The 18,869-nt window shown below is 36.9% G+C and overlaps 1 protein-coding gene across 3 annotated transcripts in view; it reads right to left on the reverse strand.

The window, feature by feature from the left end:
- Window positions 1-3,582: 3,582 nt before the first annotated feature.
- ASB7 (ankyrin repeat and SOCS box containing 7) overlaps window positions 3,583-18,869 on the reverse strand; it is a 29,066-nt gene continuing 13,779 nt past the window's right edge. Inside the window, exons 5-7 of one of the 3 annotated variants that reach the window (XR_011727926.1) lie at window positions 15,089-15,694; window positions 12,616-12,782; window positions 5,014-5,119 (exon numbers count right to left, since the gene is read on the reverse strand). Coding sequence is in view for 2 of the 3 variants with exons in the window: in XM_071754218.1 (XP_071610319.1) it covers window positions 4,980-5,119; window positions 15,089-15,694 (746 nt within the window). In the remaining variant the exon portion in view is untranslated. Of the gene's footprint in view, window positions 5,120-12,612; window positions 12,783-15,088; window positions 15,695-18,869 lie in introns of those variants that run through there. The other 2 variants (XM_071754218.1, XM_071754219.1) reach the window with 2 other exon arrangements.

Consider the following 18,869-nt stretch of genomic DNA (forward strand, 5'->3'; position numbering starts at 1 on the left):
TATGTATCTGGTTTGTTTCTTATTGTCAAGAGATGAAATCACACGTTGAGCTTTACTTGGGCTAACAGCATAAATCAAGAAATAGAATCACACAGAAGAGATGCAAAATGCCAGTGATCCAGGACAGCAACAAATTTCAGCCTCTCATTACTATTCCAGTTTCAAAGAAGAATAAAACCTTTGAGGTGGTGGTAGCCCCAACCAAAGGGAGAGACTAAAGCCAAGACAATTTAAAAGCTTCAGTCCAAGCTGTTGAGAGGAAGACATGAGAGAGCCTGCTCTTTACTTCCATCAGCTGTTACTTTTGCTTTAAACATACAAAAATTATGTTAGACACTATGGTTAAAAGTGTTTTGCCCTACAAAATAAATACTCTTCTGTATTGCACACTGACCCGAGCACACCAAGGTTGTATATTCTCAACAGGTCATTTGTCAACAGCTTGTAAATCAGGTTTGGTTTTCTTAAAAATAGTAACATTAGTCATTAATTGCTTTCAACTTAACAACTGAACACTCAAACAGGAAATATGATACATAAACAGGAACATCCAGGCAAATGCACCAGTCAAAGTTCTAAACATGACTCTTGGTTCTGCAGTGTACCTGTTCCTAGTGATATTTGTAGAATTTGCTACTAATCAATGGAAAACATATTTTTTTCCTCCCCCCCCCCTTATATGGTTTACCAGTAATGTCTGTAAGTTTAGTCCCCTTCCTCCCCAAACTTTTAGGGTCCACACTATTACTGCAATGTTTGCTTGTGCATTACTCTCACGACTGAAACCAAATGCTTCCAAGTTGGGTGCCAGGAATATTCATAGACAGCCCCCTTAATTCAAGTTTTATTAGCAGTAAATGGACACCACACAGATTCAGCTGAAAAATATGACTTCTACTCAGACCATTCTTGAATCTTAGTATGTGAACTTGAAGGTGAATCCTTCAAAAAACCCTGAAGTGGCTGCACTGGAATCTGAGCAGTGAAAACCCAGCTACCAGGCTGTTCCTCCTTCTGAAGCCAGCTCTAAAGTGAGCTTTATGCTGATATTTACTAGTAAAAATCACCTTATAATTCATAGGACATGTGAACTCCTGTCTGCAGGGGCAAATTTGAGGACCAAACACATTACCAGAACCATGTGCACCAGAGGAGTGAAAAGGAGCAGAAGAGACAGACCAACATTGAGAGAAAACTTGTAAAGTGGTATTATGTTATTAAAACATTACATTAGAAATAAACAGAACATAAGCAAAACAAAACAAAAAAAAAAGGGGGTTTTCACCAGGTTTAACTTTTTTTTCTATTTTTTAAATTCGAGTTGACCCAAAGCAAAAACTTACATTGCAAAAGGAAGAACAAAATACATGATGATATTGGTAACACAGTGTTGCACGGAAGCTAAACCTGTGAGCAGGCTGCTCTTGTCACAATGTCACTGGGGCTCTTGACAGATGGAACTCACAAAGTTAGGATCCAAATTTTTTTCATCTAGTTCAGGTCCACCCTGGTAAATATGCTACATATTCTCTTTTGCCTCTGGGTATTTGATGAGTTTGTCCAGATGGGTTTTCCTATGGTTGCCAACCAGAGCCAGCAAACTGAATTTTCCACACTATCCTGAGGAAGCCAGAGTTATTTCAAGCATGAGTAATAATGAATTTTAAAATAAAAACAAACCCAAAACAAAATAAAAACACAAGAGCTTTTCAAACTAACAAGTATTGTCTATAATGTAAATAGTTTAGAAATATGGTAATTAAATAATCTAAAAAACACTCTTACTCTGCTGTACATTTATAAACATAAATATTTACAAAAACTTTCTGCTTTGTTTTAAAGGATGAGGTTTGTAGTTTGTTAATGATCAGAGTCTTTTACTCATCTTGATTCTTTGGTGTATTTGCCAATTTCTTAAGGTTTATTCAAAGTGTTCAACTGTGAAATTTAAGGTAATGGAACTAGGCTACATAACAAGTCTGTATTATGCACTTCTCCTTCCACATTCTAGACCAAACGAAAAACAAAATTTCACTTTGTTCTTCAAAGTATTTGTGCACATTTTTTAAAATAACAATTAAAAAAAAAAAAAAAAAAAAAGAGACCAGATTCCCCATTACTGAAATTTGGGCTGGCTTAGTAATGAATAATGATATTTTACTGGCACTTGAGCACACGTATACCTTCAGATAATGAACAGAAGTTATCAGTAGGTTCAGAGACACGTGTGCTGCAGAACTTTGCTGAATCCATGCCAGAGGAAGCAGCTACAAGAGATGGCTCAGCACCGAAAGAAAGGGTGAGGGCTTCCCTCCACACCTTGGGGAGGGGAGAGAGGAGAGAATGAAAATGAATTTAAAAGAAAGCCTTTTTTACTGGCCTGAAATGTATCTGTGTTCCCTTTAGATGTCAGTTACTTAAAAGAAAGAAACCAAAAAACAAACCTCAAACAATAAATAACGGAATTACACATTTCTTCATTAAATAGCATTCTTGTTACCAACGAAGGCTGCCATAATTTTCTTCAGTCACAGCAACAGACAGAACAAATAATTTGCCTTAATATAGATTGCAACTAAAATATACTCTAGATTACCTTAGAAAATAGTACTGTAAAAATTCAGTGGGGAAGAACATTGGTTTAAACCAACTTACAAATGTAGTGAACAACACTAAGTCATTTTTAAAAAAAAACCCAAAAAACCCCAAAAGGAAGCAATTTTAAGGTTCTGATCTCACTTCACAAAACTGAAGATTCATGCTTAAAACCTGCCAGCCACTTCTGAACATCTGCCCTGCCTCAGTACTGCAGAGCCTAAAGCTCCTACCAGCTGATCCTTCTTGCTTCAACAGGAGCCAACAGCCACCACCAGGGCAAGGAGCTCACACACACCCCCACCCAGAGTCTTGGGTTGTCCCTTGTCCTACAAGGCCACCACCACAACATCCAACCTGGAGGAAGCACTACTACAGCTCTACTACCAAGAGGTGACCACCCCATGGACTGTGCGCTCGCTCATGTTGCCAAGACACAAACTTCTGGTCACTGCTCAAGCACCCAAGGTGGAGATAAAAAGGTTCAATATTCCATTAGCAACCCTCTGAGCCACCAATCCCCAAAAATCATTTATTGTTTGGAAACCTGATGCAGTGCCAGGAACAACAGGGAGACAGAATCCTCCTTGCTTGCCACAGTTCCAGTGCATCCATCAGCAGTGACAAGGCTCCTGCTCAAGGAATTGCAATCCAGGGTTGGAAAGTACTAAAAGGAACTATAAGAGTGATATGAGTATTCCTGCTTCACCTTTCTTATCTTTAATAAAAAAGATTTTGAAAGTGGCAGCATTCAACTGAAAAGCCACCACCCTGCCTTTCATCTTCTCCCTTCTGCTGGTAGAATTGGTACAAAAGCACTCCTGATCTTAGAGAGACTCTTCTGGAGCCAACAGGATGGTAAAAAGAAGTAAAAGACACTGGCAAGAACCTTATGATGACTCAGCAGCCCCATGAAAATAAAGAGAGTGAAACAACTGCACATTTTGGCCCAATTTTTTTTTTTTTTTTTTTTTTTTTGATAGCGAGAACTTTTGGGTTTTTTGATCAGAAAACAAGTCTTTAACACATCTTTTGAAAAACACACTCAGCAGCCAAATTTCAGTACTCCTTTCAGTTGCTGCTTTCACAATCATTGGAAACCACTTAAATGTTTGCAAAATTTAAACTTCCAATAGGAATGAGGCTTTTCTGGGTGCACACATAAAATGCATCTGAACTTCTGTGCACTTCCCACTCTCTAACCCAAACCAACTTGAATTTCAGAGAAACCAACCAAAAAAATAAGTCCATCACTGCCTTTAAATTAAAAGGGCTTGGACAATTTTTTAATTTTTTTTTTTTGTCTTGTTTTTAAGTGGACACAATTTGGCTGAGAACCCGTAGATCAGATTTCAACTGAAACTGAAATAAAGCAGGTTATACATTCATGAAATTCAGGGAGCAAGAAGGAACAGCAACTGCTGCATCCCTTCAGTAATGTCAACACTACAGTGAGGCAGCAGCTCCTATTCTCACAAATAATGCACTGAGACTAAATGAGGAATAATGTGTGGGGGGGAATCACACATGAGGGGAAAATATATCAGAAAGATTATTGCACAGGAGGCACTGTATGAGAAACAGAAAACATTGGCTTCAAAAAAAAAAAAAATCTAAATTTGTTTCCTCTTAAGTTAATGTAAAAAATACAGAGGCTATGCCTCTTTGTAGTGTACTGTCACTGTTAAAAATAGACTTACAAATAGCCACTCATTTCATAGGGAATGTCAGGAAAAAAGAGGGCCTGAATTTTATGGGCATCCCAACTATGCTATTTAGGAAAATAACAACATAAAAAGAGCCAATGTATAGACCCTCGGATTGAACACCATAACCGTGGTTTTTTCCTCTAATTTCCAACTTCTGTTCATACAGTACCCTAGGATGTATCATCAGCTCTTCCCTCTGTCCTGCTTAAACACACACCCTGGCAGAGACAAGAGCCCCAACAGGCAACAGGGCTCCAGAGGTCTTCCTATGGGTATCCTTTTGCAGGACTGGTGCCTTGATTTCCCAACTTCATTTCCTTGAGTGATCGCCCGGCACGCCAATTCCAACCAAGCACTTCCCTTGAGAGGCTACCTTCCACCTCCACTGCAAGTCTGCACACTTCATGTGAAAACAAACAAACAAAAAACCAACAGCATTTTTTTTTTTTAAATGTAATATTGTATAGAAAGCTTGGACCTTGTAAACTTGGACCAAGAAACCAAAAATTAAGACCTTCTAGCGTGTGGTATAAAAAACCCAAGGAAGTGTATACCTGCCTTCTGACTTCACAGAAAAATCAGAATTTGCATAGGATATACTTTGTGCAAGGCAACAAGCCTCTTCAGTATCTGGAATATAACTAATCTTGCTCAGAGTTCTTCTCTTCATGGATATCAGATATCATCAAATTTGTGTTTTAAGTAGTCTTTCATGACCTTGGCAATGGGTAGTTCATCAAGTAGTTTTAGGTTTTGAAGGCCTATACACTGACGGATTTTAATTCGGCATAGATCTTGCAAGTTTCTGGGCTGTCCTGAAAAGACACAAAAGGAATACATAAAAGTAAAATGATCACATTTTAACATAATTTAAGAGATAATTTACTCAGTAAAATCACAGATGTTCACCGGTTTTTAAGAGGCAGAGGGAAGGGAAAAATTACACAAGGGTGGAGGTTAATAGCTTTCTAATGCACAATCATTTAATGAAATCAAGGGATGAACCCTAAAATATTTTTACATGCATATAATTTTACTGAAGTCAGTGTCACATTATCCATAAGAGAATTTCCATGAAGTGGCAAGTTATGGTTAAGCCCTTTAGAAGAGCATAGCTCCTCCACTGAACTTTTTTGTGCATTTTTGTTGTTGCTTGTAGCATCTGGGGGAAAAAAACCTTCAGTCTTACTTCTCAAAAATTAAAACAAAACCTGACACATTCAACTGTAACAGGACTAGACAGTCTCCACATAGAGGGAGGTTTTAAAAAAAGTAATTCAGGGATCATGACAGAGTTAAATATTGATTTTTCCCTTCTAATGAAAAGATGAAGATTTTATGCTTTGGATACAGCCACAATCTCATCAAACAGAAGGACGAAAATACGAGTTAACCACTGTCCATAGAGAAAAAAAGTTCACTGACATCACAAGAACTTCAACATTTTCAGCAAGGATTTTTCAAAATTATTGATTCCTTTTCAAACTCATTCATCAAAGGAATATTCAAAGTCAAACACCTTGAAAAACAGTCACCTAGCAACATAATGTAAGAAAGGTCAATCTAGCCTTGTATGAAAGCACCCAGCAATGGATCCCAAGGATGAAAAGAAAGAGAAAAAAGAGCAGAACAGCAGACATTGAGAAATCCTGTCCCAATATACCCTTCCAGTTTTCAGCACCGGTGCCTCTGGGCTTTCCTAAACCAGAGATTGCACTCAGATCTCTGTCTTTAAGAGCTGTGAATGGCCTGTTCTTTATAAATCTGCCTAATGTTTTTTGAACCCATTCATACTTTCAGTATCCAAAACATCCTGTGGCAACAAATTTCACAATATAATTAGGCGTTGGCTGGAAAACTACAAAGTGCTTTTATTTATTTTAGATCTGCTTCCTGATCGCTTCCTTGCGTGCCTACCATTCTCTGAGTTAGAAAAAAAATAACAAATAATTGTTCTCATGCCAGTCATCATTTTACATACCTTTGTATTCATCTCCATCCTCCTCTCATGCTTGGTACCTCTGTTCAAAACTGAAGACTCTATTTAGTAACCTCCCACCATGGGAACTACTCCAAACCTCTGAACCAAACTAGCTGCCTGCCCTTTGGGCTTCTTCCCCATTCTGCTATCTCTTTTTTGAAATTATCCCAATAAAACATCAAAACTGTGCTACTCAACATTCTGATCATTCACTTGACTGTGTCATGAAAAAAAATAAAAATAATAATAAAAAAGAAGCTTCCACTTCAGTCATGGCACCCGATAGTCAGCACCATGAAAAATATAGATGCTTAGGCTGGCTATCAAGATAATCTGTCACCAACAGAGCAACTTCTTGCAGTCTTTTATTATCTGTATAATCATTAATAGTAAAAGACAGTTCTTGATTCTGCAAAGAAAGGCCTGGAGATTTTATTGAGCTGACTGCTCCAGCCAATCATTTCTTTAAAAAGCAGTTCAAACCAACAGAAGGGGCTTCACATAACTTCGATGGACATTTCCAATTAGCTTTCCTGAGCTTTCACCAATTAAGCAGGGTATTTTTGAAGAAAATGCCTTTTGTGTGGGGCTGGATGTGGGCAGGTTTTTACAGGGAATAGTTGGATGCTGTCAGCTCCCCAGGCACAAACCTGTTCAGAGGAGACAGGAGGGTGTTCCTCACCAGAGCTGGCTCTGGATCCCATCCCTTCTTCCATCCTCCTCCTACTTCAGCAATAAACCTTCTATCAGGTAAAGAGATATTGATATGATGAGTTTATGAGATTTCCCTGGCAAGCACAGAGATTATCAAACTATTTCCTGCTTTCTACTTTGGGCATTCTGTAGATGGTTTCAGCTAACCTTTGGAGTGAGTTCTTCCTTTTTCCCTCCTGTGTGAGTTTTTCTATAGAAATGGGCTGACAGTCAGGTATACACTGGGATTTATCTTAAGCACTAAAATTATCTGAGGTAAGCCAGCAGAAGTAATGCATGAAAAAAAAAAAGTCTCAGTCTGTTCTTAAAAGAAATTAGATTTGAAATTAGAGAACATGAAAATTTGAGATGTCCTTCATATAGGTTTAAAATACTTTTATTATACTTATCACCACAGCATCTAAATGTCAACTTCTTATTATATCCTTCAGCCATGTCTTAGAGTGCATTAGATTATTAGTTACTTTGCCCACTGGTAGTTTCTTCATAGCCATTGTTTTTGGGGTTTTTTTTCACCTGTAGAAACAAATTTATACAACTTGGACAACAGCTGAATGCTCAGGCTTTAGGGAAAGTCAAACTACTTCTGGCAAGAAACCAAGCAGGAGAATCTTTATGGTGGTAACAAAAGAGTTCTAATGCTTTAAATGTGAATGCAAACAGGGTCCAGAAAGTCTGCACCTTTTCAGAAGTTAACTGCAAAAAGCAGTGTCAGAGGGTAGAGAGGACTACAGATCTCTGTGTGTATTTTCTGTAATGAGAGTACATAACAACACAGCCAGGAGACACTGATTTGGTTTCAGAAATTAATGCCTTTGAATGAAACATCCTGTGGGGTTTTTCTGAGAACAAAATGAACAGACAACTTAAAATACCCAGAAGAAATCGGTCATCAGTTAACTAAAAAAGACCTGATTATCAAATGTATGACATTTCCCCCTGAGAAGCCTAAAAATATTTCCTGGGAATGTGTTAACAATGGGCATTTCCAGTGTTAAGCACCAGTTGCTACATCTAGTGGCTGTTAGTGTCTTAGGTCATGCCTTGCAAATTCCAGGGTTATTAATGCATTTGTGATTTATTAGAAACGGTGTCTAGAACACTTACTCATTCTTGATTGCATCTGAATGAAAAAGGGAAAAAAAAAGAAAGGATTACAGACCAATGTCAGTGAACCTTGGTTTGGCAAATGAAATATGTTATTAGTAATTTGGCAAAGCAAGGGAAGTTAAATGATGAATAAAGTTCTGTTTAAAAACGATTAGGAAGTAGCAACTTTGGCTTTATCCCACATCACAAGTTTGGAAAGTTATTTAGGCAAATAAGCTAGGAAGGAAGAGAACTTAAAAAAAATGAAAGAAGCAAACAAACAAAAAGCCACAAATAGGCAAGATTGACCTAATTACCACTCTCGGGCAAAACAGTGACATAAAACTCCTGATCACCTTAAAGAAAAGCCTCTCAAGGGGACACCTTGGTGACAGCAGTGTTGTTATCCCAGAGCAGCCAGGTTGTTGTCACCCAACCTAAGTTGCAGCCACCTGCTGCTGCTGAGGAGCTGAAGGTTTGCTGACATGTTCCCCAGAACAAGCCAGACACTTCAGTCGATTTATTTTGCAAGCTTTACCATGATAAACAAAGAAATTAAAGTATTAATTATAGCACAAAAGAGATGTACACTTCATCTTTTGTCTTCCCTACTTTGTGCTCTGTGCTAGAATGGAAAGCAGAAATTCTCACCCATGCATTTCTTTTGTATAGTTTCCCAAACCCAAGAGAAAAAGTTTCTTCCAAACAGAAGAAGTACAAAATGCTGGGTTGCAAAATAAAGAACTGTTTTTTGATTTTTTTTTTTTTCTCTCTAGAGGCAGCAGATTTCAGTATGTGTAAAAATTAAACATTTTCCTAGCACGCATTCTTAAACTGCTCACAAAGTAAGCTCCTGAGCTTTTTTCCCTCTTAAATAATCACCAACTATTTTATGTAAATAACAAGTTTTAAATTATTATTACGAGATTTGCAGATTAATAGATTCCCTATTAAATTAAGGGAAAAATTGCATATTTAAACAACAAGAAATTATTACAATTAAACCCGAATTTCCACTTGATACTCCATTATTTTCTGTATGGCCATTTCAAGATTTTTCTCCTGTTTTAGCTCAGACAGACAAAACTTACACTTAAGATTATGCAGACCACGCTCCTCAAGATATAAAGCCCTAACTCACCCAATAGGTCTAGATTTAAGGATAATTAAAATGTATTATTAGAAGCAGTACCTCTGCCAACACTGACTTTTAGGGACTCTCACCTAGCTTGAAGAAAAAGGGTTGTAAAGGTGGAATCCCTACCAGCTTCCTGAACACACAAGAGCACCTGCACAAATCAAAAATCATGAACAAACCTGTTCTGTTACCCAAGAGAAAATCTAGGAGTAATTGAAATTAATGTTTGTAAGCTGCAAGATCCTCTCTGATGTTCTGCTCTACTTACTAAAAAAAAAAAAAAGCATTTTTTAAAAAGCAAACAATCAATTGTCATTGGCTCAAAGAAGATAGTTTCTGAAGAAGTTAAAAAAGGGGAAAAAAAAATATTTCAGAAGCCACCCACAGTTTGCTCTGCAACATTAATACAGTTCTCTAGAAAAAAGCTTCCAGTGGTATTTCTCAAACTGAGCGTCTGCCACTCCTGGGAATTGTGAAAGGCTGAAAACAGTAGCAGGAAACCATTTGGAAGTTTCTTTTTAGCTGCAAAGGAAAATTAAAATAAAAAGTTTTGTGAAACATTCAACTACTGACGTATGGCTGGCAGCAGCTCAGCTTCTCTAGAGTATCAGAATAAATATTTATATCTGCAGCTAACTACTAAATCCATCCCTTATTTCACAACTGTAAAGGAACTCAGTTACTGCCAGCAATTAAATTTAGTTATTATTTTTTTGGCTTTTTTGGGGGGGAATGTATTAAAAAAAAAAAAATTATTAAACTTATCAACTGGAACCTTAGACCAGCCAGATAAGAAACAGGGATGAGGATGCATGAAAAGGATGATCCTGAAAGGATGTGGTCACCTAGCAAATGGTGGCTGCTGAGCTGAAGGGGAATTCATCTGATCACTGCACTAAGAATGAGTCTAAGTTTAGGAAATTCAGTGCCTTGTACTCTGTAAAAAATAACAGCAGAGTTACTAGAGAGGATATTTGGTTTTCCAGCATTCAAAACGCCAGAAACAAACCACTCTCAAGATTCTGTAAGTTTAAAATATGGATGCAAGGCTGAATTTAGAAAAAGAATTACAGACTGTTCAGTGAGAAAGTGAACAAACCCCCTGAACCAGTGTCAAGCTCAACAGGACAAAAAGAGCTTTTCACTCTTTTTAACTGGATATTGAACAAGTTCTTTTTAAAATAATTTCTAGCTTAATTTTGGGTTGACTATGCCTCTGGTAGAAAACTTGAGCTCAAAGTATGTTTTCGTTGCTTGTTGAAAAAATAATTCTCCACAATGAGTTTTGGATGTCTGTAAAATGTTGGTATTTCTGGCACAGAAAGTCTGTACCAAGGAGGAGTGCATTTTGGATGGAAAATTTATATATGGGAAAGCAGAATATGCCAGTAAAGCTCAATGTTGAGTATAGCAGGTGTATTTAGCACTGAAATTAAGATTTTAAAATGCTTGTATAATTATCTGTTTAAAAAAAAAAGCATTGGTAACATTTTAATATATTCAGTCTTTCTGAAATTGTGATGGAAATTCAGCTGAGAATTTAAATATATAATAATGCCATTATAGCTGTGTACAGCATAGGTGTTCAAAGGAGAGTGGGGTGTAGCTATGCCTTGCATGCCACTTGTAAAAATTGTTATTTATTCATTTATTCCATAGGCCTCTTCAAAAAATTCTTTCAAAGTATACATCTGTATACAGATGTGTAAAAAATATTCAACTGCCTAATATAAACAGTCAACTGCTCTCTGAGTTGGTAGCTACATTTTTCAATATCAGACTTGCAAATTAGGAGTTGAGAGTTAAACAATTATTTGAAAGAAATCTTCCCTCTCTCTAGAAAGAAAAAAAAATCAGGCTGGTTTTTTTTTTTATAAAGATATCACAAGCTACACTGGTCTTTAACAAATAGATACCTGCAATCTACAGAAAGCAATCACAGTATTTATCAGAGATCCAACTAAAATGAAAACCAGAAAATAAGCCTTTTCCCCTAGTTCCCTGCATAACTCTGGATGACAAAGCAGACCACAGACATTAGTACAACATTTGCAGCAGCACCCAAGGAAGCAAAGCTTGCAAAAGTTCCTCTATGTTAAAACAAACATGAAGATACTGTTTCATCTGTAATTATCCAAGTAATAAAATATGTAGAAATCTACTTAATTCACTACGACACTTTTGTATTTGTGAAAGTTTCAACCGCAGAGACCCTCTTTAAAATGTTCTTCCAGTTAAAAAAAAAAATCCTAGTGAAAAGTTATCTTAATTTAGAAAAGGGATAGAGACAAAGAACCTATAAGGATTCTCTTAACAGGACTTTTGTCTAAGTTTTTCTGCACATCCACAGTACTATATAAACCTAAACACAAAATTACCCTCTCTAGTCAAAGCTGAAGATTTGCCCTTTGAAAAAAATTTTTTTTAAAAAGGAATGCAGATGAAATACTTGTAGTTTAATTCATTTGGTGACCTTTAGATCTTGTTCCAGATCTGAAAGTAGTTCTTTGATACCTGTTAACATACATCCCACATTACACTCAGTGCCTATATCCACTTACACAGGGAAGCAGTTCCCTTGGCTACTCATAGGCTCTCTTGCCCGCTACTTTACCTGAACAGTGATTAAACTAAATGAGAACTATGTAAAGGGGGAAGGGTTCAACCTTATTTTTATTCCCCTTTTTGAGGTAATTGAATTCTAGCATCTCAATAGTTTAATTTTTTTACCTAGTACTCAAATCATTTTCCTACCTCCAGGGTTCTCTAAGTTTTCATTTTCACAAACCCCCTTCAACTTCAGGTTCACCACAAATCCAGGACTGCAACTGCAAGTTAGTTCTGTAGATGTATACACTACCAAGAAAAAAAATAAGCCTGTATCTAGCTCTAATACATATTATACACATGCATTTCTATTTTAATTTTGCATTAGTGTATTCCAAGTTTAACCACTGACACTCCTGAAGAGGCAGGTTCAGGTCTCATAAAACTGAAGCATTATATTGAAGTGCTCTCAAACAACTCTTTATCAAATGACCTCAGATACTATGGTGGTTGCTAGTAAATGTTTTCTGGACTAGGAAAGTGTAATAAAGATAATGAAAAGGAAGGCAAGAAATAAAATAATTAGTTTTCATCTTCAATGTTGTTTTGTTTTTTTTTTCCACAGGGAGACTGTACTCATTTTTGTATTGTAAAACAAACAAACAAACAAAAAGGTTAAAAAAGGACATGGGTGATCATCTAAACACTACATCAACAGCAGACTCAAAGAGAAAAAACTTTGTTGTACCCAACTTCCAGCTTTGTGCTTAAGTACTGAGAGACACAACTACAGAATAATTTCCTTCCTCTTAGAATTCATCTAGGAGCAAAGGAATCTCTACCTGTAACCAGGAAGAATATCAGACCTTCAGGGTCAAAACCCCAAATCCAATATCTTCTTGCAGACTCTCAGGGCCAATACTGAGCATTTCTGAGAGCTTGGTTTCTTGCCTGTTATTCACAACGGGGGACCTGGGCTAAAGGCTGCGATTATTACCGATTACAATACCTACACCAAAACAAAAAGAAATTGATATGTGATGTTTTCTGAGGAACTGAAACTGTATAAATATGTTTTCTGAGTATATAAAAGCACTACTTACATCTTACATGTAGACTGCTAAATATTATCCCATTAATATGAAGCCTGCAAGCACGTGCACTTGAAGACAGATTGGTTTGGCAATTCATAATTCACATATATTAATCTTAAACTTTTAACCTACTGCAAAGGTAAAAAGTAATCCCTGTTTTACTATCAAATATATTTTTTCAAAACTTCAGATGCATATAAACAACTTACAGCTCTAGAATCCTGTATTAAGTGTAAGATTCAAATAAATAAACTAGAAATTCCTGTCAAGCCCTACAGCCAAGGCACTCTCACCAGCCACGAGAGAATTTCAGAAAGATTGCCCTTAGAAGAATTCTCTAAAAATTTGGTAAATTTTTCTTCTAGGAAATACATATTGCAATAGACTCAGAAACAAGATTCTTCCCCATAGTGCTACAGAACCTCAACAATTCCCTGCACACAGTCTGGTATAACTCAGAACTCTGTTAACAAAATCCCAGTTTGCTCTTTATCCATTTCATCTCTCCTGTATCAGCTTATTAAAGTGATTATTCATGAAAACTGGGGAAGTCAGTGCTTGAATATTTATAATGAGGGCAGCAGAGTCTGTTTTTAGCTGTTTGTAAATATATATTCATAATAATTTTGCTCAGAAGCAGAAAGCTGAAGTGCTTTTGTCAGGACTAGTGCTCCCCCCTTTCCCAGTTCTCCTTCCAACAGCACAAAACTGGGATAGTTCCAACACACTGTTAGATCAGCCACAAATTCAAGCTACCTCTTTGTAGCAGAATTTCCTTCTCACTTCACATTAAACCTTTAAGGTATGGAATCTGCAAACTCCAAGTTACAGCACTGGTTTCCAACCCTCTGAATTACTCTGAACACTGAAGCTGTTTCAGGCTTCCTGCCTACTACCAGTCAGCCCCATGTCTGTGAAAAATTGAAAGCCTGGATATTATATCATCCACTAATAACCCTGATGGTGCTACTACATAGTGAGAGGCTCCCAAAAAGTAAACCAGAAATAAAGGCATTTGAATCAGAAGGGGCAGGCAAAGCAACCCAAAACCTGCTAGTGGCTTGCATTTCTTATTATCAGCTTTCACCTTTCCAAAAATTCTCTTCGGATTTCAGACAAAAGGAAAAATAACACCACAAAGCAAGACAAAAACGAAATTCCAAATGCTTATTTGTGTCTGCTATTGACAACAGATCTCACCCTCAGCCCACACTAAATTTCAGTTTCTTTGCAGATTATAAAGGGTCCTTAATTCCCATTAAAAACTATCACATTAAAAAAAAAATAAAGGAACTGTGGGCAAAAAAACATATATGAAACACCCCATCCTCAGATGAGCAAAGATAATCCAAGTAGGATGATAGTTTATCAGGCTATCTTAACATCTTAATCTTTGAATTAGCAAACTCCTTCTAATTGATAATCAGCAATTCCCAAAAGCTTTAGGCAATACTGTAATTATGAAACACTCTGACAGCATTCCATGTTGCATGAGAGAGGAACAGAAAACGTTCAGTTGATTTAGTACACGAGAACCTGATAATTAAAAGTGACCAGAATACAAGGAGCCTAATACTTTTTTTAAAAATCAGAAGTCACGATGAGTTAAAATCTTTTTCATATTTCAAAGACATCAACAAAATCAAATCAAAGCTACACAGCACATGAAACCCCTTCAAGCTGCAAGCTGCATGCCATTCTGTTGTCTGGTGTAGGGGAGAGAAGGGAACGTGGGAGAACACAAAGCAGCAAAAGCTTTCTGCCCTAGTTGTAGTGCCAGGTGAAAAAAAGCCAGCAACTGCAGAGTATTTGTATGATTAAAATGATGATTAAAAAAAGGAAAAAGGCAAAAGACACAAAAAAACCCCAAACAACAAACCAAAACCCCCAAACCTACAAAACAATTTAAGTTCTAACAGCCATTAATAAAACCAGATTTTTACAGTTCACTTCTGTTAAAATTAATGCTTCCTGTAGATATTGAAACAAAACTAATTTAATATGCTTGAGGTATAAAATATACTTAACATCAGCACCTTTGCCGAGTAAGAGATTCCCAGCATCACAATCCCTTCACCTTCCCAGAAATTTTCTAGTGCATTTAAAATAGTATCAAGGGCAGAAAGAAAGCTTTTTTTTTTTTTTTTTTTGCTGGGGCTAAATTCAAAGAAGGCTTTTAGAGGACATTGTGTCCTGTGATTAACTTCTCTTACATACATACTTGTCACTTCTTGTAAGAAATCCAGACAGGGTCGGCTACTTCCAGAAATACTTATTGAAACAGCCAGTGGGGTCTGTCCTTCATAGTTCCTTGTGTTAGTGTCTGCTCCGTAATTATACAACATTTGTGCACAAAGCACATCATCTCTAAGAGCAGACAAGTGTAAGGGTGTCTGCCCATCTTCCAAACGACCCAAGTTTGTGTCTGCCCCTCTCTGAAGGAACATTCTGCAGTAGGAGTGATTGCTTTTGATCACAGCGTAGCGTAACAGGAAACCATTCTGAATGTCGATGTTGGCGTTGTGATCCAGGAGGATTTTCACACAGCTTGACCTCTCCCTGATAATAGCCAGCTGGAGCGGCGTGGTACCTTTATCACTGAGCGGATCGACCTCAGCCTTGAACTCCAAGAGGAGCCTGACAAATGAGTCTCTGCCGTAGTGGGCTGCGACGTGGAGGGGAGTCCAACCATCGTTGCTCTTGGCGTTGATAATGTCACTCCTGTATTCCGACTCCAACATCAAGCGCGCGATCCTGGCCCGGCCGTGCATGGCTGCGTAGTGCAGGGCAGTGAAGCCTCCGATTAAGTCCTTAACTGTGGGATCAGCTGAAGTTAAAATAAAATTTAAAAAATTATTAGAAGGTATTACAGTAAGCTGGTGCTGCGGGGGGAGGGGGGAAAAAAAAAAAAGCAAAGAAAAAAAAAGCAGCGGTTGAGTGTTGGTCTTCTCAGGCGTAGCGTGACAGGATTTTTTTTTTTTTTTGTACTTCAAACTAATTTTTGCTTTCATGAACATGCTATTTTTAAGAAAAAGTTAAATTACTTTTAAGAAAGAGTTACACAAAGGAAGACTTTTTCTTTCATATACAGATGTTTCCATTTGACAAATAGTTTTCCACATCTTCCTAGCACTCTTAGGCCAATTACTCAAATCTCTCTGTCCATCCAGTTTTCCTCCAGCCCTACAATATTACATTTCTTTCTCAGTGCTCAATGTTTTATTTTTTTTTTAATTTTCCCTTGTGTTGCTTCTTGGTCTTAAAAAGAAGCATGTGTAGAAACATCTGCTGTCCCAAATTGCGGATGTTCTGTGGTCTGGCAGCACTGTATTGTTTTTAGGGTGTAATACTGTACTAGGTAAAACGTTTCTCTGTGGTCTGTAGGATTTCCAAAGCATGTTGGATATATGTTATTTCACATTATCTTGATAAAGTCTGTTTTTATGGATGATGAATCTGTTCTGAATTTCTAGCTTTACAAAAATGTAAGATGTTACAAGAATGTAAGCATCCACTTATGGAAGGAGTCAGGCAAAACGTTAGTGCAGAATACAAATTAGTACACAGATATTTTTTTTACACACACCCACCCCCAACATTGCACACTATCTGATTTATGAATTTAAAGATTAAAGTTATCAAATCAATGGACTTAATTTCCTCAGGAACACCCAAGCTTGTAAAGCAAGTCACTACTCCCAGGTACCAAATTAATGACTGAAGGGAAGGAGCCTTGTTAACATTTCTCAGCTAGAGAACAACCTTGGCTGAGAGGTTTTTCCTTCCACCATCCAGAAATGTTGCCTGCCAGATGCTAAAAGGTACAAACTACAGTTTGGGAATTTGAGGCAATTTCCTGACCTAAGTCTCTTAGCTGGTAAAGAGAAATCTGGACAAGACACAAGCCTTTAGGTGACATCTTCAGTGCTCCTATGCATCTTTTGGCACAACTGCTGAAACAACTCAAATGTTTGTGTTGTTGGCTGCTCTGTGATCATACAAGAGCTGGGCACAAAGCCCATCATCTGTAGGAGCAGACAACCAGAAGGGTGTCTGTACCCCTTCAGAGCCCTGTCCCTGCATTCTGGTACACTGAATTCTTTCTCATTCCTCATCTATACATGGTGCTTTTAGAAGCAAATCAGCAGTGGCCTAGAGAGGGGATTAAAAAAAAAAAAAAAAAAAAAAAAAAAAAAGACCACTGTGACCATGCAGGTTTAAAACAAATTTGACTGAAGGCTCTGAACACCCACAGCTCACACACATAGCTCAAGAGGACCTCTTGTTCCCCTGCTTTCTGCTCAGTTGCCACCACACTCAAACAGTAGAGGGGAAGAGGGTGGGAAACATCTCAAAATTCAGTCCTGCTGTAAGCTCAATAAAATATAAATTGCAAGCTAGTTTAGTCTGAACACAGCTGAGCAACCAAAGGTACTAAAAAAATACAACAGGAATAGGCTTCCCAATATGAACCCACTGTGACCATATCCAGATAACACACCAAGATCATCATACCACAATAAAAGGGCTTGCAGGAAAGAATATACAACACAGCTGCAAGAGTGATCCAGCAACTTGAAGGATTTTTTTATTTAATGCAAATTGAAGACTGAGGGGAGGAAAATAAACTAACAAAACAAAAGAAAAAAAAATAAAAAAATCCAAGGAATTCATGCAGCCTGGCTACACAGAGAAGTAAAATGTGAGGACTGCTTCTAGTAAAGAGAGCTGGAATGTAGAAATAATTAAAGATGAAAGAAACTGTAGTGCCTTCATAGTAACAGCTTTCTTAGTCTTCTGTGAAGCTGTGTAGAGTCACATTAACCTGAGGTAAAGCAACTGGCAAAGCATCCACAGCTGAGCAGGAAAATTAAATCAGTGACAACAGGTGGCTCCTAACCTGCCCTATGATGATGTCCAAAACACAGCAAAAATCAGCAAAACCCACAAAGTTGTTAAAGATACTGTTTCAAAGTGATGGTTGCAGCTCCCATGGTCCCCTTTTCTGCACTGCTCAAACTAATCTAGGTTATATCCTCACAGGTAAATAAACCAAGTAGCATAAACACAAGAATTAAGATGCTGAGGACTGGTATATTCTAAAGGGTAGGATTAGGAAGATGGACATAACATTTTAACATCAAAAACAGAGACAGCAGAAGCCAGGGCCATCTTCCACAAAAAAGTTTAAATAAAATAAAATAAAAAATAAAATAAAATAAAAATAAAAAAATAAAAAATAAAAATAAAAATTAAAAAATAAAATAAAAATAAAAAAATAAAAAAAAATAAAAAAAATAAAAATAAAAATAAAATAAAAATAAAAAAAATAAAAATAAAAAAATAAAATAAAAATAAAATAAAAATAAAATAAAAATAAAATAAAAATAAAATAAAAATAAAATAAAAATAAAATAAAAATAAAATAAAAATAAAATAAAAATAAAATAAAAATAAAAAAAAATAAAATAAAAATAAAATAAAATAAACCATGTCATACCTTCTTTCTTCCATGCTGCTTAGTGCATGTAAATCAATCCTTTCTACCCCCAGCTGAGGTGCAGGATACTGCAGACACCCTCTTTCTAGTGTAGGCTATTTCCAAATCCAATCAGATATGCTCCAACTTTGTGTACATCTATATGCATTTTCATGCAAGTTGTTGTAACCCAAACCCAGCAATTTACTTGCAACTTATTGACACCCTTCACCTATGGTTTTAAGTACCTTTCCATGCTTTTCCTCCTCCCAAAATTTCATGGCTCTTGACCACTTCAGTGAACCAAAAAGTACTCAATCATGTAAAATAAGTGTCTGAACAGGAAAAAAACAACAACAACCTCCCAGCTGGGGAGCAAAGCAACACAAACAACTAAACTTCCAAAAGTAAAGCCAGAAGCAAAACTTCATGGCAAAAATATAGTAATTCCCGTTAAGATTATGGGTTTCTGGTGAGCTAGTACTACCACTCTGGCCCCTGAATAAGGAAACAATTTTTTAGT

Source organism: Heliangelus exortis, chromosome 11 (genome assembly GCF_036169615.1).
Source record: "Heliangelus exortis chromosome 11, bHelExo1.hap1, whole genome shotgun sequence".
Taxonomy (NCBI): Eukaryota; Metazoa; Chordata; class Aves; order Apodiformes; family Trochilidae; genus Heliangelus; species Heliangelus exortis.